Source organism: Tachyglossus aculeatus, chromosome X1 (assembly GCF_015852505.1).
Source record: "Tachyglossus aculeatus isolate mTacAcu1 chromosome X1, mTacAcu1.pri, whole genome shotgun sequence".
NCBI lineage: Eukaryota > Metazoa > Chordata > Mammalia > Monotremata > Tachyglossidae > Tachyglossus > Tachyglossus aculeatus.
In genome coordinates, this window is record NC_052101.1 from 9,053,072 (window position 1) to 9,080,189 (window position 27,118).

Consider the following 27,118-nt stretch of genomic DNA (forward strand, 5'->3'; position numbering starts at 1 on the left):
CATGGATTATTGTGTGCCGTAGAAGACTGTGTTGATCTTGAATTCTATTAGCTTCATTTCTGTAGCTTTTGGATGCAGTACTAAGATTCTAGAGTGTAAGGCCCAGGAGCAAATCACTACAGCAAAGCGGTGGTGATTCAGCGTGTTCAGTCTTTGATAATCAGTATTGGCCTTTCCACACCTACACCAACATGTATTATTTACTTCATTCGTTCATTCAGTCGTATTTATTGCAGCGCTTAGAACAGTGCTTTGCACATAGTAAGCGCTTAATAAATGCCATCATCATCATCATTTATTGAGCACTTACTGTGTGCAGAACACTGTTCTAAGTGCTTGGGAGAGTGCAATACAGCAATAAATAGACACATTCCCTGCCCACAGTGAGCTTGCAGTCCAAAGTGGGGGAGACAGACATCAAAACAAATAAATAAATGACATATTTGTACCTAAGTGTTGTGGGGCTGGAAGAGGGGGAAGAACCAAGCAAGTCAGAGTGACGTAGAAGGGAGTGGGAGAAGAGGAAATGGGGGGCTTAGTCAGGGAAGTCCTCTTGGAGGAGATGTACCTTCAATAATTATTTGAAGGCGGGAGGAGTAATTGTCTGATATGAGGAGGGAGGGCATTCGAGGCCAAAGGCAGGATGTGGGCTAGGGGATGGCGGGCCAAATAGGCAAGATCGAGGGACTGTGAAAAGGTTAGCATTAGATATCTGTGGTATTTCCTAAGAGCTTACTATGTGCCGAGCACTTTACTAGGCACAAGTTAATCAGGTCAGACACAGCCCATGTCCCACAGTCTAAAATTGGAGGGAGAATAGGTATTTTATCCCCATTTTACAGATGAGAAAACTGAGACACAGACAAGTGAAGTGACTTTCCCCAGGTCACATAGCAGAAAATGAACAGGAGTGGAATTAGAACCCAGCTCCTCTGATTCCCGAGCCCATGCTCTTTCCTTTAAACTATGTCGCTTTCCTGGTTAAGGTGGTGTTATTTATTGCTGTTATCACTCCTTGAAAATACATAGAAACTGGCCTCTTATCCGATAAGTACTGATGTATTGGCTTCAGTGTTAACAGGCATATTACAGTCTTCTCTTAACTGAACATGTATAAACAGTGAATCAAAAACCTTGACAAATGATTTCAGGTCAATAACTACATTTTCCCTTCTACTCTTCCAGGCTCTTTAAGAACATCACTCTGTGGTCCATAATATAAATTTTAAGACATTCCATCTTCCTTATCAAACCTGCTGGAAATAATAGGTTAGAAAGCTGGACATAACAATGTAGTGGTTAAAAATCTACAACTAAAACTGACTTCTGAGAAGAATAAATCAGACTTGCATAGCTTCTTGACCTTGGAAGTACCGTTTGCAGTATCATTATATTGACTTTGTTCTGTCAGGATATTTTTCTTTTCTACAATAAAGTATCACAGTGCACAAATGTTAGGCTCTGTGAATAAATAATACCATTTGTAGGTCAGCAGTTTTATACGCCTTTTATAGTGTGAAAAACATCTAGAAGTAAATTATTTTTATGAGAAATTCCTCCACAGGATAAATCTCCAAATGCCTAATCTATCATGCCCGGCTAGAATGGTAAAATGCAATTTTGCTTCCTCTTTAATATAGACTGCAAAATTCATGCGTAGAGATTTTCAACTACAAGAAAAAACATACACATTGATCGAAAAGAACATACGCTAGGCACCATCTGCTACTCAGTTGGCAGGTGCTCAAAGGAACAGATCCAGAAAGACAACTGATATCATCACTAATAATAATAATAATAATAATAATGGCATTTATTAAGTGTTTACTATGTGCAAAGCACTGTTCTAAGTGCTGGGGAGGATACAAGGTGATCGGGTTGTCCCACGGGGGGCTCACAGACTTAATTCCCGTTTTCCAGATGAGGTCACTGAGGCACAGAGAAGTTAAGTGAGTCGCCCAAAGTCACACAGCTGACAATCAATCAATCGTATTTATTGAACGCTTACTGTGTGCAGAGCAGTGTATTAAGCACTTGGGAAGTACAAGTTGGCAACATATAGAGACGGTCCCTACCCAACAGTGGGCTTACAGTCTAGAAGGGGGAGACGACAAGTGGCAGAGCCGGGATTTGAGCCCATGACCTCTGACTCCGAAGCCCGGGCTCTTTCCACTGAGTCACACTGCTTCACCGCTATCAGTCTGTCAGCTTTTCCTCTAAAAACAGACTTGTCATGAAAATTCCCCCCAGGGTGAACTATTTCATTTGAAAAGAGGAGGACAATAAGGTGAGTCTTTGACGTCTGGCGTGGCAGAGGGGTTTTGAAGAGTCAACAGATCATCATCATCATCATCAATCGGGAGAAGCAGCGTGGCTCAGTAGGAAAAAGCATGGGCTTTGGAGTCAGAGGTCATGGGTTCATATCCCGGCTCTGCCAATTGTCAGCTGTGTGACTTTGGGCAAGTCACTTAACTTCTCTGTGCCTCAGTTACCTCATCTGTAAAATGGGGATTAAGACTGTGAGCCCCATGAGGGACAACCTGATCACCTTGTATCCTTCCCAGTTCTTAGAACAGTGCTTTGCACATAAGAGCTTAATAAATGCCATTATTATTATTATTGTTTATTGAGCGCTTACTGTGTGCAGAGCACTGTACTAAGCGCTTGGGAAGTACAAGTTGGCAACATATAGAGACAGTCCCTACCCAACAGTGGGCTCACAGTCTAAAAGGGGGACGCTAAAAGGCTCTAAAAGGACCTGACCTGCACTCTTTTCATCTCCACTCAGAACCCTTAGCTTGTTTTCGCTTTTTGTCAGAATTACTCACAGCTACTTCCAGACTCACCTCCATGAAGCTGATGCCCAGAGCAGTGGATTGTGCTCCTCTAGTAATATATGCTGATGTAACAACTATCAGAACAGCACAGTGTAGTGGACAGAGCCCGGATTTGGGAGTCTGAAGGTCAGGGGTTCTAATCCCGGCTCCTCCGCTTGTCTACTGGGTGACCTTGGGCAAGTCACTTCACTTCTCTCTGCCTCAATTACCTCATACGTAAAATGGGGAATGAGGCCCACATGGAGCAGGGACTGTGTCCAACTCAATTCGCTTTTATGCACCCCAGCACTTAGTACTTAGAGAAGCAGTGTGGCTTAATGGAAGGAGCCCCCGATTGGGACTCAGAGGTCATGGGTTCTAATCTTGGTTCTTCCACCTGTCAGCTGTGTGATTTTGGGCAAGTCACTTAACTTCTCTGTGCCTCATTACCTCATCTGTAAAATGGGGATGAAGACTGTGAGACCCACATGGGACAACCTGATTACCTTGTATCTACCCCAGTGCTTAGAACAATACTTGGCACATAGCAAGCACTTAACAGATACCAACCTTATGATTATGATTATTTATTATTATAATTACAGTACCTGACACATAGTAAGGCCTTAACAAATGCCACGATTAGCAATTATATGCAAATACAGAAAACCTGATTTGTTGACTTGATCTAATCTCATTAAAAGGTAACATTTTATCTTCCTTATTTATCTTTTGGTGGGGGGGAATGTATTATTTTCATTGCACAAAGCCAGAGATGTCTCCATTCCTTACAATATATGCTTTTTAGAGAAGCAGCATGGTTCAGTGGAAAGAGCACAGGCTGGGGAGTCAGAGGTCATGGGTTCAAATCCCGGCTCTGCCGCTCATCAGCTGTGTGACTTTGGGCAAGTCACTTCACTTCTCTGGGCCTCAGTTCCCTCATCTGGAAAATGGGGATGAAGACTGTGAGCCCCCCGTGGGACAACCTGATCACCTTGTATCCTCCCCAGCGCTTAGAACAGTGCTTGGCACATAGTAAGCACTTAACAAATGTCTTCATTATTATTATTTTAATTCCAAATTTAGTCATTCTTAGTCTCTGGAAAAGTAATTAAAAGTTGATTCACTATCTTTCTTCTGAAAATCCAAGACCATATTTTGCAAAATGTTTAAGAAATAGCAAAGAAGAAAATGGACCTGTCTAGAACTGTGAAACAACTGTCACCACTTGGCTTTGCTGCCTACAGGATGTTGAAGACTGGTTAAACTGTTATTTCTTGCTCATTATCACATCTAAAATAGAGCTCTTTGCAACCAGTCCATCAAGGATTTCTCAGCATTCATTTTACTCTCATGATTTTTTAGCTTTGATGCCACCATTGTGGGGAAGTCTGTGGGATGTGACTTTGATTCTTGTTAGATTTACATTTATGTTTGGAAATTTACATTAATTACACTGTCAAAATGGCTTTTAAGCTTTTCCTTAGCCTCTTTGCCTCCCAAGTTTGGTTTCTCCAATATAGAGGCACTGATTTACACTATGCTAAAATCAATTATTGTAATTCCTATTCTGCTGTTCTCCCTAAAGTTCTAATTAAGTGATTGCAGTAAATGTAAGTGCCGCTGTTTGATTCTCAGATGTTCCAGATTGAATGGCTTTGCTTGCTACTTTGGGTGGAGTTGGTTTTTATGGGTTTTTTGGGGGGGTTGGGCTTTTTTTTGCTTTGTTTATAAATGGAGATGACATTCCTTATACAATGAAATACAAACTTTGACATTTCCTTGGTAGCTCTTAAATGGCTTTGGGAATTGAATTTGGTTCCACAGCCAACTTTACTACGTATAGAAGAGTAATTTGGGACATATTGTAAATAATCATCATCATCATCAATCTTATTTATTGAGCACTTACTATGTGCAGAGCACTGTACTAAGCACTTGGGAAGTACAAATTGGCAACATATAGAGACAGTCCCTACCCAACAGTGGGCTCACAGTCTAAAAGGGGGAGACAGAGAACAAAACCAAACATACTAACAAAATAAAATATCAGAATACAGCAACATTTTGTTAGGAACCTCGCTATAAATGATGTCCCCCAAATAAAGGAAAGCTAAAGATTCCTCTAGTCTGTAAACTCCTTGTGGGAAGGGCATTCATTCATTCATTCAATCAATCATATTTATTGAGCGCTTACTGTGTGCAGAGCACTGTACTAAGCACTTGGGAAGTATAAATCGGCATGCGTATACCCATTCTGTTGTATTCTCCCAAGTGTTTAATCGGTGCACTTTCATTCATTCATTCATTGAGTGCTTACTATTTATTAAGTGCTTACTGTATGCAGAGCACTGTACTAAGTGCTTGGGAAAGTACAATAGAAAAAAACGCAGTGACAATCCCTGCCCACAATGAGCTCACAGTCTAGAATGGGGGGAGACAGACATCAGTACAAATAAAGAAAATTACAGATAAGTGCTGTGGGGCTGAGAGGCAGGGGGCAAATCAAGGCGATGCAGAAGGGAGTGGGAGATGAAGAAAAGTGGAATTTAGTCTGGGAGGGCCTCTTAGAGGAGATTCTCCCCCAGGCTGTGAGCCTGCTGTTGGGTAGGGACCGTCTCTATATGTTGCCAACTTGTACTTCCCAAGTGCTTAGTACAGTGCTCTGCACACGGTAAGCGCTCAATAAATATGATTGAATGAATGAATGAATGTGCCTTCAATAGGGCCTTGAAGCGGAGGAGAGTGATTGTCTGATGGATTTGAGGAGGAAGGCAGTCCGGGCCAGGGTTAGGACGTGAGCCAGGGGTCAGTGGCCAGACAGGTGAGAACGAGGCCCAGTGAGGAGGTTAGCGGGAGCAGAGTGTTTGGGCTGGGTTGTAGAAGGAGAGAAGTGAAGTGAGGTAGGAGAGGACAAAGTAATGGAGAGCTTTAAAGCCAAAGGTAAGGAGTTTTTGCTTGATATGGAAGTGGATAGGCAACCACTGGAGGTTTTTGAGGAGGGGAGTGACATGTCCTTAATGTAACTGGAGAACTAAGATCCGGGCAGCGGAGTGAAGTATGGACTGGAGTGGGGAGAGGCGGGAGGTTGGGAGGTTAGCAAGGAGGCTGCTGTAGTAATCTAGGCGGGATAGGATACGTGGCGTATTAACATGGCAGCAGTTTGGATGGAGAGGAAAGGGCAGATTTTAGCGATGTGAAGGTGGAACCTTCTGCACACAAGAAACACTGAATAAATACCATTGATTATTTGATTCCTTAGTTATGCTCAAGAAAATCTCTAAGGAACTATCTAACAAAAATTTATGATGGGAGTTGAGCCATAAAATTCCCAGTCATAAACCATTGTATGCTAAATCACATGTTAAAGCAAATGTGTCCCTAAGTCCTCGGCCTGACTTGCTCCCTTTATTTATCACCCCCTCCCAGCCTCACAGCACTTAGGTACATTTATTTCTCTTAATGTATGTCTCCCCATCTAGACTTTAAATTCTTTGTGGGCAAGGGATGTGTCCGTTATATTGTACTCTCCCAAGCTCTTAGTACAGTGCTCTGCACACAGTAAGCACTCAATAAATACTACTGATGGACTGACTGTATAGCGAGGTGCATCTTATGAAGCCTTCGTAATTTAGTCTGTCAAGTAGTAACTATAAGAGAATGGAGGACATAAACCTATGATAAAAAATAGATCGATTCCTTGCTTTCAAAATGATAATTTGAATAAGGGACAGAAGACAGACAGACAGTGATCCTAAAATGCTCTAAAATTAAACTTCTCTTATAAGATAAGAAATGACTAAATTGTCACCTTTAGATTGGGTTTAAATGAACAATATCCAACCTGAAGCTGCTACTTTATTGTTTTAGATGCAAGTTTTCAGCACCTATTTCCTTCAAATTAACTCATCCTCTTGCTATGTTTCAACCTCTATATCTGCTTTTACCTCTTCCACATTTCAAATGACACCTATTACGACCTGCACATGTGAAAAAATCACCTCACTCCCATCCACTTATCAGTGTTCTAAACCTCAGCTTAAAGTTTAATTTACAAAGTATTTCCCTAACGAACATAATAATTTATATTTAATCACAGAGACAGAAACTGAGAAGGGTTGGGGTATTTACGTATGAGTATTATTATTATTATCGATAAAATTATTCATGTGTACTTGGTATATCAGTATAGGTATGTGCATTTTGTTTAGCTCCATTTCATTTATTTTGAGAGTGCTCTATCTCCTGTCTTTTCTATTACTTTCAAATGTAGCAAAGTGTGCAATTAAGGTATCCTTTTTTTTAAAACTCTGACCCCCTTTACTCTGAGGAAGAGGGAGAGTCTAAACAGCTAATTGTTCATATTTACCCATCTCTCCTCTAAAGTAAAGGGAAGTAGTGATTCCTATTCGAAAGAATCTCAGGACCTGGGTTTTTATTCCAGTTCTGTTCCTTGCCTCTTCTGTGTCAAGTCACTTAACTTCTCTGTGCCTTTGTTTTCGCATCTGTAAAATGGGGATTAAGTACTTCTACCTCCTGCTTAGACTGAGAGCCCAGATAATCTTTTATCTCCTCCAGTGCTTAGTACAGTACTTTGCCCGTAGTAAGCTCTTAACAAGTATAACAATTACTTTGTGGGTTTTTTTGGTCAAATCATCAGATCTCCAGGAACTTGAATGAGAGGGCAGAATGTTTAACCCCCACCCTTCTCCCCACTCATGGGTGTGACATTCTTATTCCAATGTGGCTTAGTGGAAAGAGCCCAGGCTTGGGAGTCAGAGGTTGTGGGTTCTAATCCCAGCTCTGCCACTTATCAGCTGTGTGACTTTGGGCAAGTCACTTGACTTCTCTGTGCCTCATCTGTAAACTGGGGATGTGAACCCCAAGTGGGACAACCTGATTACCTTGTATCTACCCCAGCGCTTAGAACAGTGCTTGGCATTCATTCATTCATTCAATCATATTTATTGAGCGCTTACTGTGTGCAGAGCATTGTACTAAGCGCTTGGGAAGTACAAGTTGGCAACATATAGAGACGGTCCCTACCCAGCAGTGGGCTCACAGTCTAGTGGCACATAGTAAGTGCTTAACAAATGCCATAATCATCATCATCGTCATCATTCCAAGAGGATCCTGGGGGCATGGTATTATAGAGGAAAATGAAAGTCAGTGAGGCAAAAAAGCGCAATCTATAGATCAGTGGTATTTATCGAGCTTTTACTGGTGCAGAGCACTGCACTAAATGTTTTGGTAAACACAGTAGAATTAACAAACTTGATACCTGCCCTAAAGGAGCTTACAATCTAGTGAAGAGATAGACACTTGAATGTATTGCATATGGGGGCAGCAACCAAGTACTAAGATGTAATAATAATAACAATAATAGTAATGGTATTTGTTAAGCCCTTACTAAGTGCCAAGCACTGTTCTAAGCACTGGAGTAGCTACAAGGTAAGCAGGTTGTCCCATGTGGGTCTCACGGTCTTAATGCCCATTTTACAGATGAGGGAACTGAGGACCAGAGACTTTCAGTGGCTTGCCTAAGGTCATACAGCACACGAGTGGCAGAGCTGGGATTAGAACCCACTTCCTCTGTCTCCCATGCCTGTGCTCTTTCCACTAAGCCACGTCACTTCTCTGTATATTAATAGAGGTGCTGGGTGAGGGTAGGAATGAAAGTGAGGGCACGAGAGCATAGATTCATTCATTCATTCAATCGTATTTATTGAGTGCTTACTGTGTGCAGAGCACTGTACTAAGCGCTTGGAAAGTACAAATTGGCAACTTGTAGAGATGGTCCATACCCAGCAACGGGCTCACAGTCTAGAAGGGGGAGACAGACAACAAAACAAAACACGTGGAGAGGTGTCAAGTCACCAGAACAAATATAATTAAAGCTAGGTGCACATCATTAACAAAATAAATAGACTAGTAAATATGTAAAAGTAAAATAAATAGAGTAATAAATCTGTACAAACATGTGCCGGTGCTGTGGGGAGGGGAAGGAGGTAGGGTGGGGGGAATGGGGAGGAGGAGAGGAAAAAGGGGGCTCAGTCTGGGAAGGCTGATGATGATGCAGTAGATGATACAGTAGGGGAGGAATAGTGTAAGGAGATGAGAGATTAATCAGGGAAGTCTTCCTGGAGGTGATGGCAAGCTAGGAAGGCTTTGAAGATGGGAAGAGCTGTGAACAGAGAGCGAGTTCCAGGCTGGAGGGAGGCAATTCCGCCTGTTACGTAGTTGCTGCTACGCTGCTACTTTTCTTCATCTCCTGAGTGGGACTTAAAGAGATGTATTAGGAAGCAGTGGGTTGGGTCAAGGTGGATAACCCTTCTGGTCGTACAGCAAGTCTCAATAGAAAAGGGGTGGGCGGCTAGGGGGAGGAAGAGGGCTCTCTGCCCATTCCCTCCCACCCTCCGGGGTCCAGAAGTTGAATGGCTAAATCGCTGGGAGCCTTCGACAGCAGAGATGGAGTCATTATTAATCAATCAGTGATATTTATTCTGTGCATGATTTGTTTATAATAATAATAATGGTAATGGTATTTGTTAAGCACTTACTATGTGTCAAGCACTGTTCTAAGCACTGGGGGGGATACAAGGTAATCAGGTTGTTCGATATGGGGCTCACAGTCTTAGTCCCCATTTTACAGATGAGGTAACTGAGTCACAGGGAAGTCGAGTGACTTGCCCAAAGTCACACAGCTGACAAGTGGCAGAGCCGGGATTAGAACCCTCAACCTCTAACTCCCAAGCCCCGGCTCTTTCCACTGAACCACGCTGCCACTCATTTATACTAATGTCTGTCCCCCCACCCTTGACGGTAAACTTGTTGTGAGCAGAGAATATGTCCGGTTTTTGTTGTATTGTAACAATGGTGTTGATGATAATGCCATTTGTTAAGCACTTACTATATTCCAAGCACTGTTCTAAGTGCTGGGGAAGATACAAGTAAATCAGGTTGGTAACAGTCCACGTCCCACATGGAGCTTACACTCTGAATCCCCATTTTACAGAGGAGGGGACTGAGGCCCATAAAAGTGAAGTGATCTTCCCAAGGTCACACAGCAGACTTGCAGTGGAGCTGGGATTAGAACCCAAGTCCTTCTGACACCCAGGACGATGCTTGACCACTAAGCCAAGCGCTTAGTACATTGCTCTGCACACAATAAGTGCTCAATAAATACAATTGACTGATTGGCTTACTGACTTCAGCACGCTGTACTAAGGGCTGGGACGTACAACAGAATTGGTAGATACATTCCCTGTCTACAAGGAGTTTACAATATAGAGATTGTAACAATATACGGTATACCGACCATATAGAGAAGCAGCATGACTTATTGGAAAGAGCAGGGGCTTGGGGGTCAGAGGTTGTGAGTTCTAGTCCCGGCTCTGCCACTTGTCAGCTCTGTGACATTGGTCAAGTCACTTCACTTCTCTGAGCCTCAGTTACCTCATCTGTAAAGTGGGGATTAAGACTGGGAGCCCCGCGTGGGACAACCTGATTACCTTGTATCTACCCCAGTGCTTAGAACAGTGCTTGGCACATAGTAAGCGCTTAAGAAGTACCATCGTTATCATTATTATAGATTAAAACAAATTAATTTTATTAATTTATTAAATTCATTCATTCAATCATATTCACTGAGCGCTTACTGTGTGCAGAGCACTTGGAAAGTACAATTCAGCAACAGAGACAATCTCTACCCAACAACTGGCTTGAAATACATTACGGATATGTTTGTAAATACTGTGGGGCTGAGGGTAGGGTAAATATCGAGTGCTTAAAGGGAACAGAGCCAAGTACATTATTGACACAGAAGGGAAAGGGAGTAGGGGAAAAGAGGGCTTTTTGGTGAAGGCCTCTTGGCAGAAATATGATTTTAATAAAGCTTTGAAGGTGAGGAGAGTGCTGTTTTTTAATGGCATTTATTAAGCGCTTACTATGTGCAAAGCACTGCTCTAAACGCTGGGGAGGTTACAAGGTGATCAGGTTGTCTTACGGTGGGGCTCACAGTCTTAATCCCCATTTTACAGATGGGGGAACCGAGGCCCAGAGAAGTGAAGTGCCTTGCCCAAAGTCACACAGCTAAGTGGCGGAATGGGATTTGAACCCATGACCTCTGACTCCAAAGCCCGGGCTCTTTTCCACTGAGCCACGCTGCTTCTCCTGTATATGAAGGGGAGGGGAGTTCCACGCCTGAAGGAAGACGTAGGAAAGTGTCAGTTGCAACACAGATTAGTTTAAGGATCAATGAGTAGGTTGGAAGTGGAGGAATCAAGCGTGCAGGCTGGATTGTATAGGAAATCAGTGAGGTAAGATAGGAGAGGGCAAGCCGATGGAATGCTTCATAGCCAACGATAAGGAGTTTCTGTTTCTATTTATGTGGATGTAGATGGGCAACCACTGGAGGTTCTTGAGGAGTGGGGAGACATAGAGCGAAAAATGATCAGGGCAGCAGAGTGAAATATGGACCGGAGTGGGGAGAGACTGGAGGCTGGGAGGTCAGCGAGAATCCGCATGCGGTAGCCAAGAAGGGATATGATAAATGCTTGGATTAGTTAGAATCCGAGAGGCAGAGGAGAAGCTTGAAAAGGAATAGACAGAGAGATAGGAGAACCAAGAGAGGACAATATCAGCAAAGCTATGGATGGATGATTTTTTTCAGGAGAAGGGGGTGGTCACCCCTGATGAAGGCAGCTGAACGGTGAAGGAGGATTAGCACGGAGTAGAGACCTTTGGATTTGGCAGGAAGGAGGTCATCTGTGCAAATACAATTGATTGTATTTGCTTAGGCAGTTTCTGTCAAGCGATTGGGGTGAAAACGAGATTGGAGGGGGTCAAGGAGAGAATTCGAGGAGGAGAAATGGAAGAAGCAGTGGGTGTAGACAACGCGCTCAAGGAGTTTAGAGAGGAATGGGAGGAGGGGAAAAGGGGGGATTACTGGAGGGATAAAGGAGGGGGGGTTTCAGATCAGGGACACATGAGCATATTTGAAAGCACTGGGGAAAGGAGTCAGCGGAAAGTGAAGAGTTGAAGATGGCATACATAAGAATACATATCACTTTCTAATAGATAATCCAGTCACACTGGTCTCACGTTGCTTGATTTCATAAAGTTGTCACAGTTACATGTTTGAAAAGATGTCAGAGACTTGCTTCAGAGTAAACAGATTGCAAAGAGAATGACAATATGCTTATTGGACCCCAAGGATATCATTACCCCTCTGTGAACCTTTCTTCTATAAAGAATGATCTGTTTTATCTTTAAAAGGGTAATTGAGTTTTTATAGAGAAAATTTATTTTAGATGATTAAGTGGCAGCCATGTCCTGAGATTCCAAAGTACAGAGTGGGCTGTAATACTCTCTTCTTTCTAACGTACAACTGGGGCACAGAAGCTGACTTGTTGACATACTCTGGGTACGGGAAAATGTCCATCATTGTGAAAGACGTCAAATTTGGCTAGTCATGGTTGTTGCTGGACTTCTTGTCTTATGCCTTCGAGTCGTGTCCGACCCATAGCGACACCACAGACACATCTCTCCCTGAAGGCCCCATCTCCATCTGTAAATGTTCCGGTAGTGGATCCGGAGAGTTTTCTTGGTAAAATATGGAAGTGGTTTACCATTGCCTCCTTCCACACAGTAAATTCCACCCTCTACTCTTTCCCATGCTGCTGCTGCCCAGCACAGGTGAGTTTTGACTTGTTGCAGATTACCATCCCCTCTAGCTAGAAGTGGGTAGGCCTCTGTTTGACTCTCCCTCCCATAGTCATGACTGGTAGAGTACTGACTGAAAACTCTCTAGGTGTGACCCTGAGAAGGACCCTTCTAGACTGTGAACCCATTGTTGGGTAGGGACTGTCTCTATATGTTGCCAACTTGTACTTCCCAAGCGCTTAGTACAGTGCTCTGCACACAGTAAGTGCTCAATAAATATGATTGAATGAATGCTGGACTTCAGCAGCAATCAAATAATCCATCAGCATGGTCTAGTGGGAAGAACACGTGCCTGGGAGTGAGACGACCTGGGTTCTAATCCCTGGTCTGCCAATTGCTTGCTGTGTGACCTTGAGCAAGTCACTTCACTTCTCTGGACCTCAGTTACTTCATCTATAAAATGAGAATTCAATACCTGTTCTCTCTCCTACTTAGACTGTGAGCCCCATGTGGGACAGAGACTGTGTCCAAACTAATAAAATTGTATATACACCAGCACTTAGAACAGTGCTTGACACATAGTGTGTAACAAATATCATTAAAAAAAATCAGTGGTATTTATTGAGCACTTACTGTGTCCAGAGCACTATACAAAGTAATAATAATAATAATAATAATAATGGCATTTGTTAAGCGCTTATTATGTGACAAGCACTGTTCTAAGCACTTGGGGAGATACAAGGTAATCAGGTTGTCCCACATGGGGCTCCCAGTCTTAATCCCCTTTTTACAGATGAGGTAACTGAGGCCCAGAGAAGTTAAGTGACTTGCCCAAAGTCACACAGCCGACAAGTGGCAGAGCCAGGATTAGAACCCATGACCTCTGACTCCCAAGCCCGGGCTCTTTCCACTGAGCCTCGCTGCTTCTCCTTTCTTGGGAGAGTACAATATAATAGAATTGGTAGAAACGTTCCCTGCTCATGGGGAGTTTATAGTCCAGAGGAACACTGTTCTCCTGTTCTCCAGAAAGTGGCAACAACACAAAGCAAAACGGATCCATCCTCAACTCCCAAATCTGAAGTGGAAGCTTTTCATTTCTCCGTGCTCCTGGTTAATCAAAGTTTGGAATAAAGACTTTGGAGTAAAAACTCAGGCTGCTGATTATAATAATAATAGTTATGGTAATTGTTAAGCACTACTATGTGCCAAGTACTTTTCTAAGCGCTGGGATGGATACAGTGTAATCAGGTTGTCCCACGTGGGGCTCACAGCCTTAATCCCCATTTTTCAGATGAGGTAACTGAGGCATAGAGAAGTTGTGGCTTGCCCAAGGCCACAGAGAAGACAAGATAGGTGGCGGAGCTGGGATTAGAACCCATGTCCTCTGACTCCCAAGCCCATTCTCTTTCCACTGAGACACACTTCTTCTCAATCAGACCCCAGAGCACCTTACATTGCTGACCTCCTCCCAAAACCCTGTAGAAAAGACCTCCCCATTAATGGACAGGGTAAGGGGGTGAAGGTAAGATAGGAAAGTGAGATAATGGTACTTGGAGAGCGTAAGTAGCAATTATAACCTCCCTCAATATGGGTGTACCTAGCATCCTTTATGTCTCAAATGGCTCTGCTCACTGTCTTTTTTCACCAGTGATGACTTTTAGGGAGACCCAGCTGAACTTCCTATTCCTTGGTTTCCTCCTAACCAACCAAACAATCAATCATACCTACTGAGTGCTTACTTGGGCAGAGCACTGTACTGAGTGCTTACTATGACCAGAGCGCTGTACTAAGTACTTGGGAGAGTACCATAGGACAGAGTTGGTGGACACATTCCCTGTAAGCACTCAATAAATACCAGGGATTGATTGATTACCATTATTCTTCCAATGGCCTTTAGTTTTAAAATAAATCAGTTCTGAGTCACTGGGAAAGATCCATTTTTACATTTTTCTTCATTTGTGTCTTGCTTTCTGGTGTCTAGAACCTTCTAAGTATATGGGGGTTACTTCATCTGCTAAGGCTCATTTGTGGCCTATCAATTACTAGCCTTTAGTGGTCACCTAATGGATGCAGAGATTAATAGTAATAATTGTAGTATTTGTTAAGCATTTACTAAGTGCCAGACACTGTATTAAGCACCAGTGTAGATACCAGCAAATAACAATGATGGCATTTGCTTAGCACTAACTATGGGCCAAGCACTATTCTAAGCACTGGGGGAAATGCAAGGTAATCAGGTTGTCCCCCATTGGACTCATAGTCTTCATCCCCATTTTTCAGATGAGGTAACTGAGGCACAGAGAAGTTAAGTGACTTGGCCAAAGTCACGCAGCTGATAGGTGGCAGAGCCCAAATTAGAACTCATGGCCTCTGACTCCCAAGTCTCAGCTCTTTCCACTAAGCCACACTGCTTCTCAGGTTGGACACAGTCCCTCCCCCACACGGGAGTCTCAATCCCCATTTTACAGACGAGGGAATTGAGGCATATAGAAGTAAAATGACTTGCCCAAGGTGTCACAATAGACAAGTGGAGTTAGGATTAGAACCCATGACCTTCTGACTTCCAAGCCCATTATTATTAAAAATAATATTATTAAAATAATAATCAGGGCATTTATTAAGCACTTACTAAGTGCAAAGCACTGTTTTAAGTGCTGGGGAGGTTACAAGGTGATCAGGTTATCCCACAGGGGGCTCACAGTCTTAATCCCCATTTTCCAGATGGGGGAACTGAGGCCCAGATAAGTGAAGTGACTTGCCCAGAGTCACACAGCTGACAATTGGCGGAGCTGGGATTTGAACCCATGACCTCTGACTCCAAAGCCCGGGCCCTTTCCACTGAGACACGCTGCTTCTCTATGGAATGATCCCTGCCCCCAGAGAAACTTACGCTTTCATATTCTACTCGGGGAGGCAGACACTTAAATAAAGCCTATCCCACTTTGTAACAAGAGGCACGTGTTGATTTTTCAATGGAATAGTTTTTGAATTCAGATTGCAGCATCTGTGAAGATCAAATCTTTAATTGGGACAGTCGATTCATTCTAAATGTTGTTCTCAGTAGCAGCTGTGGCCACCTCAGATCAATTGTCGGGATGGAAGCAGTGTCATCTTTTTTTCTTTTCTACAGCCAGATGGTTGATGGGCGCACCGAGAGAGTATGGTGATTAAACATCACCATTATTCAATTAAAACAGAGAACTAAAATTTCGCATCAGAAAGTTTGAGTTTTGCAGGACATTAGGTGACTGTCACATTCAAGTAGACTAGCGTTTCCCTGTGGAGAAGGGAATCTGCGTGGTGCTTTTCAAAGAAATAGTGATGATCTGAAAAATGAAGAAATTCTAAATTACTGCTTTTTCAGGAATAATGAACTCTGCTTCTCTTCCCAGACTTGGCAATTAGCCTCAAAGTTGAAATCAAGTGTATTACTGCTGCTCAGAGCTAAGTAGGAGCACTTAATTGATTATATCATTTTTATGACTGAGAGATGTGAAAGATGTTCATATTGTCACTGTTATTCCTGGCTCTAAGTGGTGATTTTATATATTTTAAATGTGCATTATGGTCGTTAATTGTCTTCAATGCCATCCAGAGGGGTAAATATCAATAAAACCATGTGGCCTAGAGGACACAGCATGTGAGTCTGGGAAGCAGAGGACCTGGGTTCTAATCCCAGCTCCGCCGCTTGTCTGCTGTGTGACCTTGGGCAAGTCACTTAATTTCTCTATGTCTCAGTTTCTTCATCAGCAAAAATGGGGGTTCAGTGCCTGGGCTCCCTCCTATTTAGGGTGCGACCATCCTCTAGATTGTCAGCTTAATGTGGGCAGGGAACATATCCATTTATTCTTTTATTGTACTGTCCCAAGTTCAATAAACATGATCAAATGAATGAATGTGGAACCTGATTGTCTTGCAGGTACCTCAGCACTTAGTACAGTGCTTGGCACATGGTAAGCATTTAGCAGTTTTTTAAATGGTATTTGTTAAGCATTTATTATGTGTCAAACACTCTTCTAAGCAGTTGGGTAGATACAAGGTAATCAGAGTGGACACAGGGGATATGGATATAGATACCCCAGTGCTTAGAATAGGGGCTCACAGTCAAGCAGGAGAGTGAACAGGCATTCAACCCCTATTTTACAGTTGAGGAAACTGAGGCACAGAGAAGTTAAGTGACTTACCCAAGGTCCCGCAGCAGGCAAGTGGTGGAACCAGGATTAAAACTCAGATCCTCTAGCTCCCAAGCCCATGCTTTATCCACTAGGCTAAGCTGCATCTCAATTACCACTTAAAAAAAAAAAAAGATTGACTGCTCGCAGTAGCAGGAAATAAATATCTTTAATTAATTTAGTCAGTCAATCAATCCAAGTGTGTGGGCTGGGTTGTAGTAGGAGAATAGCAAGGTGAGGTAGGAGAGGACAAGGTGACTGAGTCCTTTAAAGTGAAGAGTTTTGATTTGATGTGGAGATAGATGGTCAACCACTGGAGATTTTTAAGGAGTGGGGAAACATGGACTGATCATTATTGTGGAAAGATCATCCAGGCAGCAGAGTGAACTGCAGTGGGGAGAGGCAGAAGGCAAGGAGATCAGCAAAGAGGTTGATACAATAATCAAGGTGGATTAACATGGTAGTAACATAGAGAAGCAGCGTGGCTCAGTGGAAAGAGCATGGGGCTTTGGAGTCAGAGGTCATGGGTTCAAATCCCGGCTCCGCCACATGTCTGCTGTGTGATCTTGGGCAAGTCACTTAACTTCTCTGAGCCTCAGTAACCTCATCTGTAAAATGGGGATGAAGACTGTGAGCCCCACAGGGGACAACCTGATCACCCTGTATCCTCCCCAGTGCTTAGAACAGTGCTTTGCACATAGTAAGCGCTTAACAAATGCCAATTATTATTATTATTATGGTAGTAGTTTGAATGGAGAGGAAAGGGTAGATTTTAATGATGTCGTGAAGGTTGTACTGACAGGATTCAGTGATTAAAAATAATAATAATAATAATAATAATGGCATTTGTTAAGCGCTTACTATGTGCAAAGCACTGCTGTAAGCGCTGGGGAGGATAATGAATATGAATATGTTCTACAATGAATTGTAGATTCCACATTCTCCTACAATGAATATGTGGCCACAAAGAAAGGAGTCACTAGCAAGAGAGATGAGTTTGAGGTACACTAAGTAGGCTAGTGTGAGGTTTAGAGGAGAAGTCTTAGCCCCATGACACTTAAGGTTATGTCTGTAACTTATTTATCTAATAATAATAATAATGGTGTTTGTTAAGTGCTTACTATGTGCAAAGCACTGTTCTAAGCATTGGGGAGCTTACAAGGTGATCAGGTTGTCCCACGGGGGGCTCACAGCATTAACCTCCATTTTACAGATGAGGTAACTGAGGCACAGAGAAGTTAAGTGACTTGCCCAAAGTCACACAGCTGACAGTTGGTGGAACCTGGATTTGAACCCGTGGCCTCTGACTCCAAAGCCTGGGCTCTTTCCACTGAGCCACGCTGCTTCTCCCCTCTAGTCTATGAGCTTATGGTGGGCAGGGAATGTATTTATTTATTATTTTAACCTACTCTCCCAAGTGCTTAGTACAGTGCTTTGCACACAGTAAGAGCTCAATAAATACGATTGAATGAATGACTGAATGAATAAATGAAGAATTTCTGGCCCTTAGTGGCTCAGAGTCCAAAGCACACCCTGATCATGATATAATGATGTTTTTAATTCATTTGAAAAATTTATAAAGGGGCTTTTTAGAGCCTCGTCATTAACCCAGCCCTGCAGCACTCATCACGTACTGTTATACTCTACTATTTTCCCTCTCTGTAATTATTTCAACATCTCCCCCTGTAAACTGTAAACTCCTCATGGGGAGATTTTCTAGCTACCTACCCTACTCTGTATACTTTCCCAACCATTCATTCATTCATTCAATTGTATTTATTGAGCACTTACTGGGTGCAGAGCACTGTACTAAGCGCTTGGAGAGCACTTAGTACAGTGTTCTGCACCCAGTAAGCATTCAATAAATAAATGCCATTGATTGACTGATGGGTTGACAACCTAAGGTTGACGTTGCACACTTTATTTGGTAGCAAATCCCAGCAGACTATCATTGGAAAAATTTTCCAAATAGACAAAGCGCCTCAAAAGTTTGACCTTTTTAAATCCGCTAAATAAATTTGAGAAGAGTTTTCTAATGCAAGCATCTGTAACCAGGAACCTAGGAGAAAATCCGGTAAGTATTAATGACCGAACTAGAATGCCTGCCTGTTTCTACGCGTTGTATTTTCCAAGCAAGTCTTTGGCTGATTTCTTGTCATTTGAGTAGTGCTTGCCTATGATGCCTTATTGTCGTATTTGCCATAGGTTTATTGTTCACTGGTGAGATGAACGCAGCTGGCAAAACACAGCGAAATGGTCATTATAACGATAACCTGTCTAATGAAGAAAAATACAACTTTTTATAACATTTCTCTCAACTGTCCTAACTTCAAGATACCATTTAATTGTTTTCTAGTCTTATTTATCTTAGAACAGCGCTTAGAACAGTGTTTTGCACATAGTAAGCGCTTAACAAATGCCATCATTATTATTATTATTATTTATCTGTCACCTTTAAATGGTACAATTTGATCCAAATAACTCTGTTTAAGGAAGCACGTAACTACTTTAAATGCATATTACTTTATTTATTTATTTATTTTACTTGTACATATCTATTCTATTTATTTCATTTTGTTAGTATGTTTGGTCTTGTTCTCTGTCTCCCCCTTTTAGACTGTGAGCCACTGTTGGGTAGGGACTGTCTCTATATGTTGCCAACTTGTACTTCCCAAGAGCTTAGTACAGTGCTCTGCACATAGTAAGCGCTCAATAAATATGATTGATTGTTTGATTGCTTGGTAATTTCCCATCTACCTGTACTAGCAAGTTGCACATTCAAAAGGCAAAATTGTTGAGTTTTCTAAAGTGGTAGCTATGATTATGAAGAGAGTTTGTGTTTTTAATAGAAAAAAAAGAAAGACTAGTCGTTTTAAATTATCTGATATATCTAACTGTATTTTTTTAAATGTTAACCATTCAGTATTAACCGTCCAGTTAACCACATAATCTTGATTGTATTTTGTTGCTTTTCCTATTTTCCTCTCCGAAAAACAAAATTTAGTGTAATGTTGAAACCTATAGTAGTGGATAGAAAAGGAGTGTTTAATCATTAAAACATATATTTTGCTCGTATTTAGCACAAACTTTTACAGGAGGGGTTCTGTACATTTACCCAGTCTCTAAATGTCTTGTCGCCTGACTTTGGCGGTAGAGCTTGAAAGCTGTCTCCAGCTTTTGACTGCCAGTCTGTATCCGCTAGACTAAGTTCGTTCCATGATTTAAAACATGAGAAAAGAAGTATTAAGGGAGGCAGGTAAGAGAAGACTAGACCTCTAGACTGTGAAACCATTGTTGGGTAAGGATTGTCTCTAGCTGTTACCGAATTGTACTTTCCAAGTGCTTAGTACAGTGCTCTGCACACAGTAGGCGCTCAATAAATACGATCGAATGAATGCATGAAGTAGGTGACCTATTCTTTGAAGGACGGTCGAAAAGGGTGCATTGAAATGATTGAAAAAAAATTCTCCATATCCGTTCTCCTAGAAAGGAAACTTCTCTAAATTGTTGTAGTTGTATTTATTAATCACTGCGTACTAACAGAACCAACTTTTATAATCCTCGTTGAAATCCCAACCCTGCTAAATGTTTAACATAACTCATTCCAAGGTCCAAGTGAAAGCTGTCAAACCCTAGGCGTAGTGGATAAAATACAGGCCCGGGGGTCAGAAGGACCTGGGTTCTAATCCCAGCTCTGCCCCATTTCTGCTGTGTGACCTTGGGCAAGTCATTTCACTTCTCTGGGCCTCAGATACCTCATCTGTCAAAAGGAGATTAAGACGGTGAGCTCCATGTGGGACAGGGACCGTATCCAACCCCAGCACTTAGAACAGTGCTTGTCACATAGTAAGAACTTGACAAGTACCATAATTATTATTAATAATTTTTAGGATGTGAGCTCATGTGAAAAAGCCATAGTGTAATCCACCCCAGAATTTAGTAGAGTGCTTCACACATAATAAGCTCTTAACAAATACCACAAGTATTACTGTTGGGGAACCAAGTTCCTTTCTCTTTGTCATTTTCATACACTCATTCATTCATTCATTCAATCATATTTATTGAGCACTTGTTGTGTGCAGAGCACTGTAATAATAATAATAATAATAATGGCATTTATTAAGTGCTTACTATGTGCAAAGCACTGTTCTAAGTGCTGGGGAGTTTACAAGGTGATCGGGTTGTCCCATGGGGGGCTCACAGTCTTAATCCCCATTTTACAGATGAGGGAACTGAGGCCCAGAGAAGTGAAGTGACTTGCCTAAAGTCACACAGCTGACAATTGGCAGAGCCGGGATTTGAACCCATGAACTCTGACTCCAAAGCCCGGGCTCTTTCCAGTGAGCCACTGTACTAAGCGCAAATCCCAGCTCCGCCAATTGTCAGCTGTGTGACTTTAGACAAGTCACTTAACTTCTCTGGGCCTCAGTTACCTCATCTGTTAAATGGGGATTAAGACTGTGAACCCCCCATGGGACAACCTGATCACCTTGTACCTCTCCAGCTCTTAGAACAGTGCTTTGCACATAGTAAGCGCTTAATAAATGCCATCATTATGATTAATAAGCGCTTCATTCCTCTCTGCCTATCGGATCTCAAATTACCTCTTTCTACCTCATTTCCCATTCATCTCTAGACTGTAAACTCCTTGAGGGCAGGAAACATATCAACCAGTTCTGTTATACTGTACTCTCTCAAGCACTTAGTACAGTGTTCATGGGGCTCACAATCTTAGTGCCCATTTTACAGATGAGGTAACTAAGGTACAGAGAGATTAAGTGACTTTCCCAAGGTCACAGAGCAGACAAGTGGCAGAGCCAGGATTAGAATCCAGATCCTAAGCCATGCTGCTTCGATAATGTGCCGTACTTAATAATACCATTATTATTGAATCTCTTGTACTTCCCAAGCGCTTAGTCCAGTGCTCTGCACACAGTAAGCACTCAATAAATACGATTGAATGAATGAATGAATAATGATGACATTTGTTCATTCATTCAATCATATTTATTGAGCGCTTACTGTGTGCACAGCATTGTACTAAGCACTTGGGAAGTTCAAGTTGGCAACATATAGAGACGGTCCCTACCCCACAGTGGGCTCACAGTCTAGAAGACCGTGTTTAATTTGTTAAGCACTTACTATGTGCAAAGCACTGTTCTAAGCGCTGGCGGGGGATACAAGATGATCAGATTGTCCCTCGTGGGGCTCACAGTCTTAATCCCTATTTTACAGATGAGGGAACTGAGGCCCAGAGAAGTGAAGTGAATTGTCCAAAGTCACACAGCAGACAAGTGGCGGAGCCGGGATTAGAACCCACGACCTCTGGCTCCCAAGCCCGGGCTTTGAATGTGCATTTGTGCCGAGCGGTCTGCGATGGACGCCAAAACTAATTGTCTGTTTTCCATCGCTTTTGCAGCCGTGTCCTATACAAGTTACAAAAAAACCCCACCACCGGTCCCCCCCAGGACCACCTCCAAGCCCCTAATTTCCGTCACAGCCCAGAGCAGCACAGAATCCACCCAAGACGCCTATCACGATAGCCGGACTCAGAGGATCTGCCCGTGGCCCCAAGACGGCCGCGGCCTCTACAACTCCACCGAGAGTCTGGACAGCACCAAGGCCATGAACCTGGCCCTGGAGACGGCGGCGGCCCAGCGCCAGGCCTCCGAGGGCAAGGCCGGCTCCGTGAGGACCAGCGACAAGGCCATCTTGGTGTCCAAAGCCGAGGAGTTCCTGAAGAGCCGAAGATCTTCCATCGGGATTCAGGTAGGCTGTGGCCTAGCGGAGAGCGCGCCGGCCTGAGAGGCAGAAGGACCTGGCTTCTAATCAATCAATCAGTCATCAATCAATCGCATTTATTGAGCGCTTACTGTGTGCAGAGCACTTGACTAAGCGCTTGGGAAGTACAAGTTGGCAACATAGAGACGGTCCCTACCCAACAGTGGGCTCACAGTCTAGAAGGGGGAGACGGAGAACAAAACCAAACATATTAACGTAATAAAATTAATAGAATAGATATGTACAAGTAAAATAAATAAATAAATAAATGAATGAATGAATGAATGAATGAATAAATAAATAAATAAATAAATACGAAAAATAATCCTGGTTCCACCACGTGTCTGCTGCATGACCCAGGGCAAGGCGCTTCGGTCACTTCTCTGTGCCTCAGTTGCCTCATCTGTAAAATGGGATTAAAGACTGTGAGCCCTGGGTGGAACTGGGACTGTATTCCCAGTATCTACCCCAGCTCTTAGAACAGCGTTTGTCGCATACTAAGCACTTAACAAGTACTTCTAGACTGTGAGCCCGCTGTTGGGTAGGGACCGTCTCTATATGTTGCCAACTTGTACTTCCCAAGCGCTTAGTACAGTGCTCTGCACACAGCCTCAATTAATACGATTGAATGAATGAATGAAAGTACCACATTTATTAATTATTAGGAATAATAATAATAATACTGGCATTTATTAAGCACTTACTATGTGCACAGCACTGTTCTAAGCACTGGGAGGGGTTACAAGGTGATCAGGCTGTCCCACATGGGGCTCACAGTCTTAATCCCCATTTTACAGATGAGGTAACTGAGGCACAGAGAAGTTAAGTGACTCGCCCAAAGTCACCCAGCAGAGCCGGGATTCGAACCCATGACCTCTGATTCCAAAGCCCGTGCTCTTTCCACCGAGCCACGCAGTAGTATTACTCTGTTCGGGGGCCAGTCACCCACCCTGGTTCTGTACATTGAACCGGATGAGCCATTTGATTTTGCTGCTCCGATGCTCAAACGATCGATGCCTGGAGGCTTAACATTTGCTGGAATTCACATTGCGGTGATGGTGCTGTAAGGAAAATTCTGTAATGAATGTGCACGACTGGAAAGGAAAATGAATGAATAAATCCCCGGGAGGTTACCTTCTCATTAGCACCGGGTGTAAAAATTATCCAGAGAAGCAGCGTGGCTCTGTGGAAAGAGCACGGGCTTCTGAGTCAGAGGTCATGGATTCAAATCCCAGCTCAGCCACTTGTCAGCTGTGTGACTTTGGGCAAGTCATTTAACTTCTCTGGGCCTCAGTTCCCTCCTCTGTAAAATGGGGATTAAGACGGTGAGCCCCACGTGGGACAACCTGGTCACCTTGTAAATTCCCCAGTGCTTAGAACAGTGCTTTGCACAGAGTAAGCGCTTAATAAATGCCATTATTATTATTATTATTATTCTCTGTGCCTCAGTTCCCTCATATGCGTGGGACAACGGGCTCACAGTCTAGAAGGGGGAGACAGACAACAAAACAAAACATGCAGAAAGGTGTCGAAATCATCAGAACAAATAGAATTATAACTATATGCTATATTGTCTGCCATATTATATGCTATATTATTGTCTGTCATAATGGCTTTACCCACTGGAGTGTTCTGATGTCCACTTAAAGACTCCCAAAATCTAAACAATTCACATGTCCAAAGGCAGATCTTCATTCCGTGTTCTTGTATGAAATGAAATTCACCCTAGTCCCAGCTTTTAATTCCTCGACTCGCACGTGAGAGGGTTTTACAACTTCTTCTGAGGATAAATTACTGGTGTCAGAACATTTTATCTTTGGATTTTTTTCTGCCACCTCTTAGACTAGGCGATACGTGAAATCTTTGACTTTATTTTTACACCCTAAAAGTGGCTCAGATCCTTTCATGTGGCAATTATTGCTTAACATAAATTGAGTTTCTATTGCCTCTTTATCTAATGTACGAGCTAGGCATTTTGCATAAATTGTGTTTTCGGTGTCATTTGGCTTGATGGGTTGGTTCAAATAGTTTACATCAATTATTCTTAATTGCCAATTATTGCTGCAGTCCCAGGGAGGGGCCTTGATGATAGCAAGTTTGTAGTCACAAATTCTCTCTAGTTTTTCCCTGTGTTTCAAGAGAATCTCTGTCCGGGCTGTAGAGGAAGAAAGTAGGAGATGGCTGATGGAATCCCTGCAGACAAAGGAAGCAGTGTAGCTTTAGCAGACAGACCACCGGGCCTTGGGAGTCAGAAGGACCTGGGTTCGAATTCCCGCTCTGCCATACGTCTGCTGTGTAACCTGGGACAAGTCACTTCTGTGGACCTCAGTTACCTCATCTGTAAAATGGGGATAAGAGTGTGAATTCCATGTGGGGCAGGGACTGTGTCCAAGCTGGTTAACTTGGATTATCCCTAGTGCTTATAACAGTGCTTGGCACATAGTAAGCGCTTAGCAAGCATGACCCTGGGCAAGCCTCTTCACTTCTCGGTCGCCTCATCTGTAAAATGGGGATTGAGACTGTGAGCCCCATGTGTCCAACCCAATTTGCTTGTATCCACCCAAGGGCTTAGTACAGTGTCTGACACATAATAAGTGCTTAACAAATATCATAATTATTATTATTATTATTATTATTATTATTACAGTTCCCTGCAACAAGTGCTCAGTAAATACCACTGCTTGCTTGATTGATTGATTAATTAATGGAGATGGACCAGGCCCTTGTCAGAGCTGCTCCTTGGCATAGTTAATGATTCTCCCTAGGCTAGAGTTCTGGGAGCCGTAAGCCTCTCAGCAGAACCTGCAGAAGGTGGCCACCTCATCCATTCCATCCATTTGCCTCAAGGCCTAGTGGATAATTAATAATAATAATAATAATAATAATAGCATTTATTAAGTGCTTACTATGTGCAAAGCACTGTTGTAAGCGCTGGGGAGGTTCCAAGGTGATCAGGTTGTCCCACGGGGGCTCACAGTCTTCATCCCCATTTTACAGATGTGGGAACGGAGGCCCAGAGAAGTGAAGTGACTTGCCCAAAGTCACACAGCTGACAATTGGCGGAGCCGGGATTTGAACCCATGACCTCTGACTCCAAAGCCCGGGCTCTTTTCCACTGAGCCACGCTGCTTCTCCTATGGAGCTCCATTCTACCAGAACTGGGAGTCAGATGGACCTGAGTTCTAATCCTGACTAATCACAGTCACTTGTCCACTGTGTGACCTTGGGCCTCAGTAAAATGGGGATTAAGACTGTGGGACATGGACTGTGTCCATTCTGATTAGGGCATGTCTACCCAAGCGCTTACTACAGTGCCTGACACAGTAAGTATTTTAAAAATACCATTAAAAAAAGAAGAAAAAGATCTCACCCAGCACCCTAGGCACCTTTCCCCAGGGAATATCTGGGTTTGTCACGCCCTGAGAATGGCAACCATTTTAGGTAAGAACAATAATCATTGTGGTTGCAAATTTGGGAGTCAAGAGAACCTGGCTTTTAATCCTTGCTCCGCCACATGTTTGAGGTGTAACCTTGGGCAAGTCACTTAACTTCTCTGGGCCTCAGTTCCCTCACCTGTGAAATGGGGATTAAGAGTGTGAACTCCATGGGGGACAGGGATTTGCCTAACCTGATTAACTTGTATCTACCCTAGTGCTTAGAATAGTGCTTGGCACATACTAAGTGCTTAACAAGTACCATAATTGTTATTAGTATTATTGTATTATTATTATGTTAAGCATTTACTGTGTGTCAAGAACTGTACTAGCCACTAGGGTAAGGACAAGTCAATCAGAGAAGCAATTAGAGAAGCAGTGTGGCTTAGTGGAAAGAGCCCAGGCTTGGGAGTCAGAGGTCATGGGTTCTAATCCTGGCTCTGCCACTTGTCTGCTGGGTGACTTTGGGCAAGTCACTTAACTTCTCTGTGCCTCCATTCCCTCATCTGGAAAATGGGGATTAAGACTGTGAGCCCTATGTGGGGCAACCTGATTACCCTGTATCTACCCCAGCGCTTAGAACAGTGCCGGCACATTTTAAGCGCTTAACAAATACCATCATTATTATTATCAGGTCAGATACAGTCTTTGTCTCATATGGGGCTCATTCTAAGTGGGAGGATAGAACGGGTATTGAATTTCTGTTTTCCAGGTGAGGGGCAGAGAAGTGAAGTGACTTGGCCAAGGTCTCACAGCAGGCAAATGGCAGTGCCAGGATTAGAACCCAGGTCCACGGACTTCCAGGCCTGAGCTCTTTCCACTAGGCCACACTGCTTCCCCTAAATGGCCATTTAGGTAATAATGATAATTACAGTCCTTGTTTTCCCTGCTTACTGTATGCCAAGCACACTGTTCCAAGCGCTGAGGTAGATACAAGTTCATTAGTTGGCTCACACTCTTAATCCTCATTTTACAGATGAGGTCACTGAGGCCCAGAGAAGTGAAGTGATTTAAGAAGTGAAGGTGTTAAAAAGGGTTAGGTAGACTGCAATTATATTAGTTTTCGAGACTCTTCCAACAAAGTCAAAAGCCACTGCCACCCATTCCTTTAATCTCCTTTAAAAACATTGCCTGCTTCCCCCTAAACACACAAGTCCAAGCCCTTCTGTTTTCACCTCCCTAAACAGCCAAACTGTGGTCAAAAGTATTTAAACCAATTTGAAGAGTTCACACCGCTTTGTGCTAAGTACAG

General features: G+C 43.0%; 1 protein-coding gene across 1 annotated transcript in view; it reads left to right on the forward strand.

Moving 5' to 3' along the window:
• DLGAP2 (DLG associated protein 2) overlaps positions 1–27,118 on the forward strand; it is a 547,078-nt gene that overhangs the window by 483,379 nt on the left and 36,581 nt on the right. Inside the window, exon 8 of the mRNA XM_038740564.1 lies at positions 22,071–22,420. Within this exon, the coding sequence (XP_038596492.1) occupies positions 22,071–22,420 (350 nt within the window). The remainder of the gene's footprint in view (positions 1–22,070; positions 22,421–27,118) is intronic.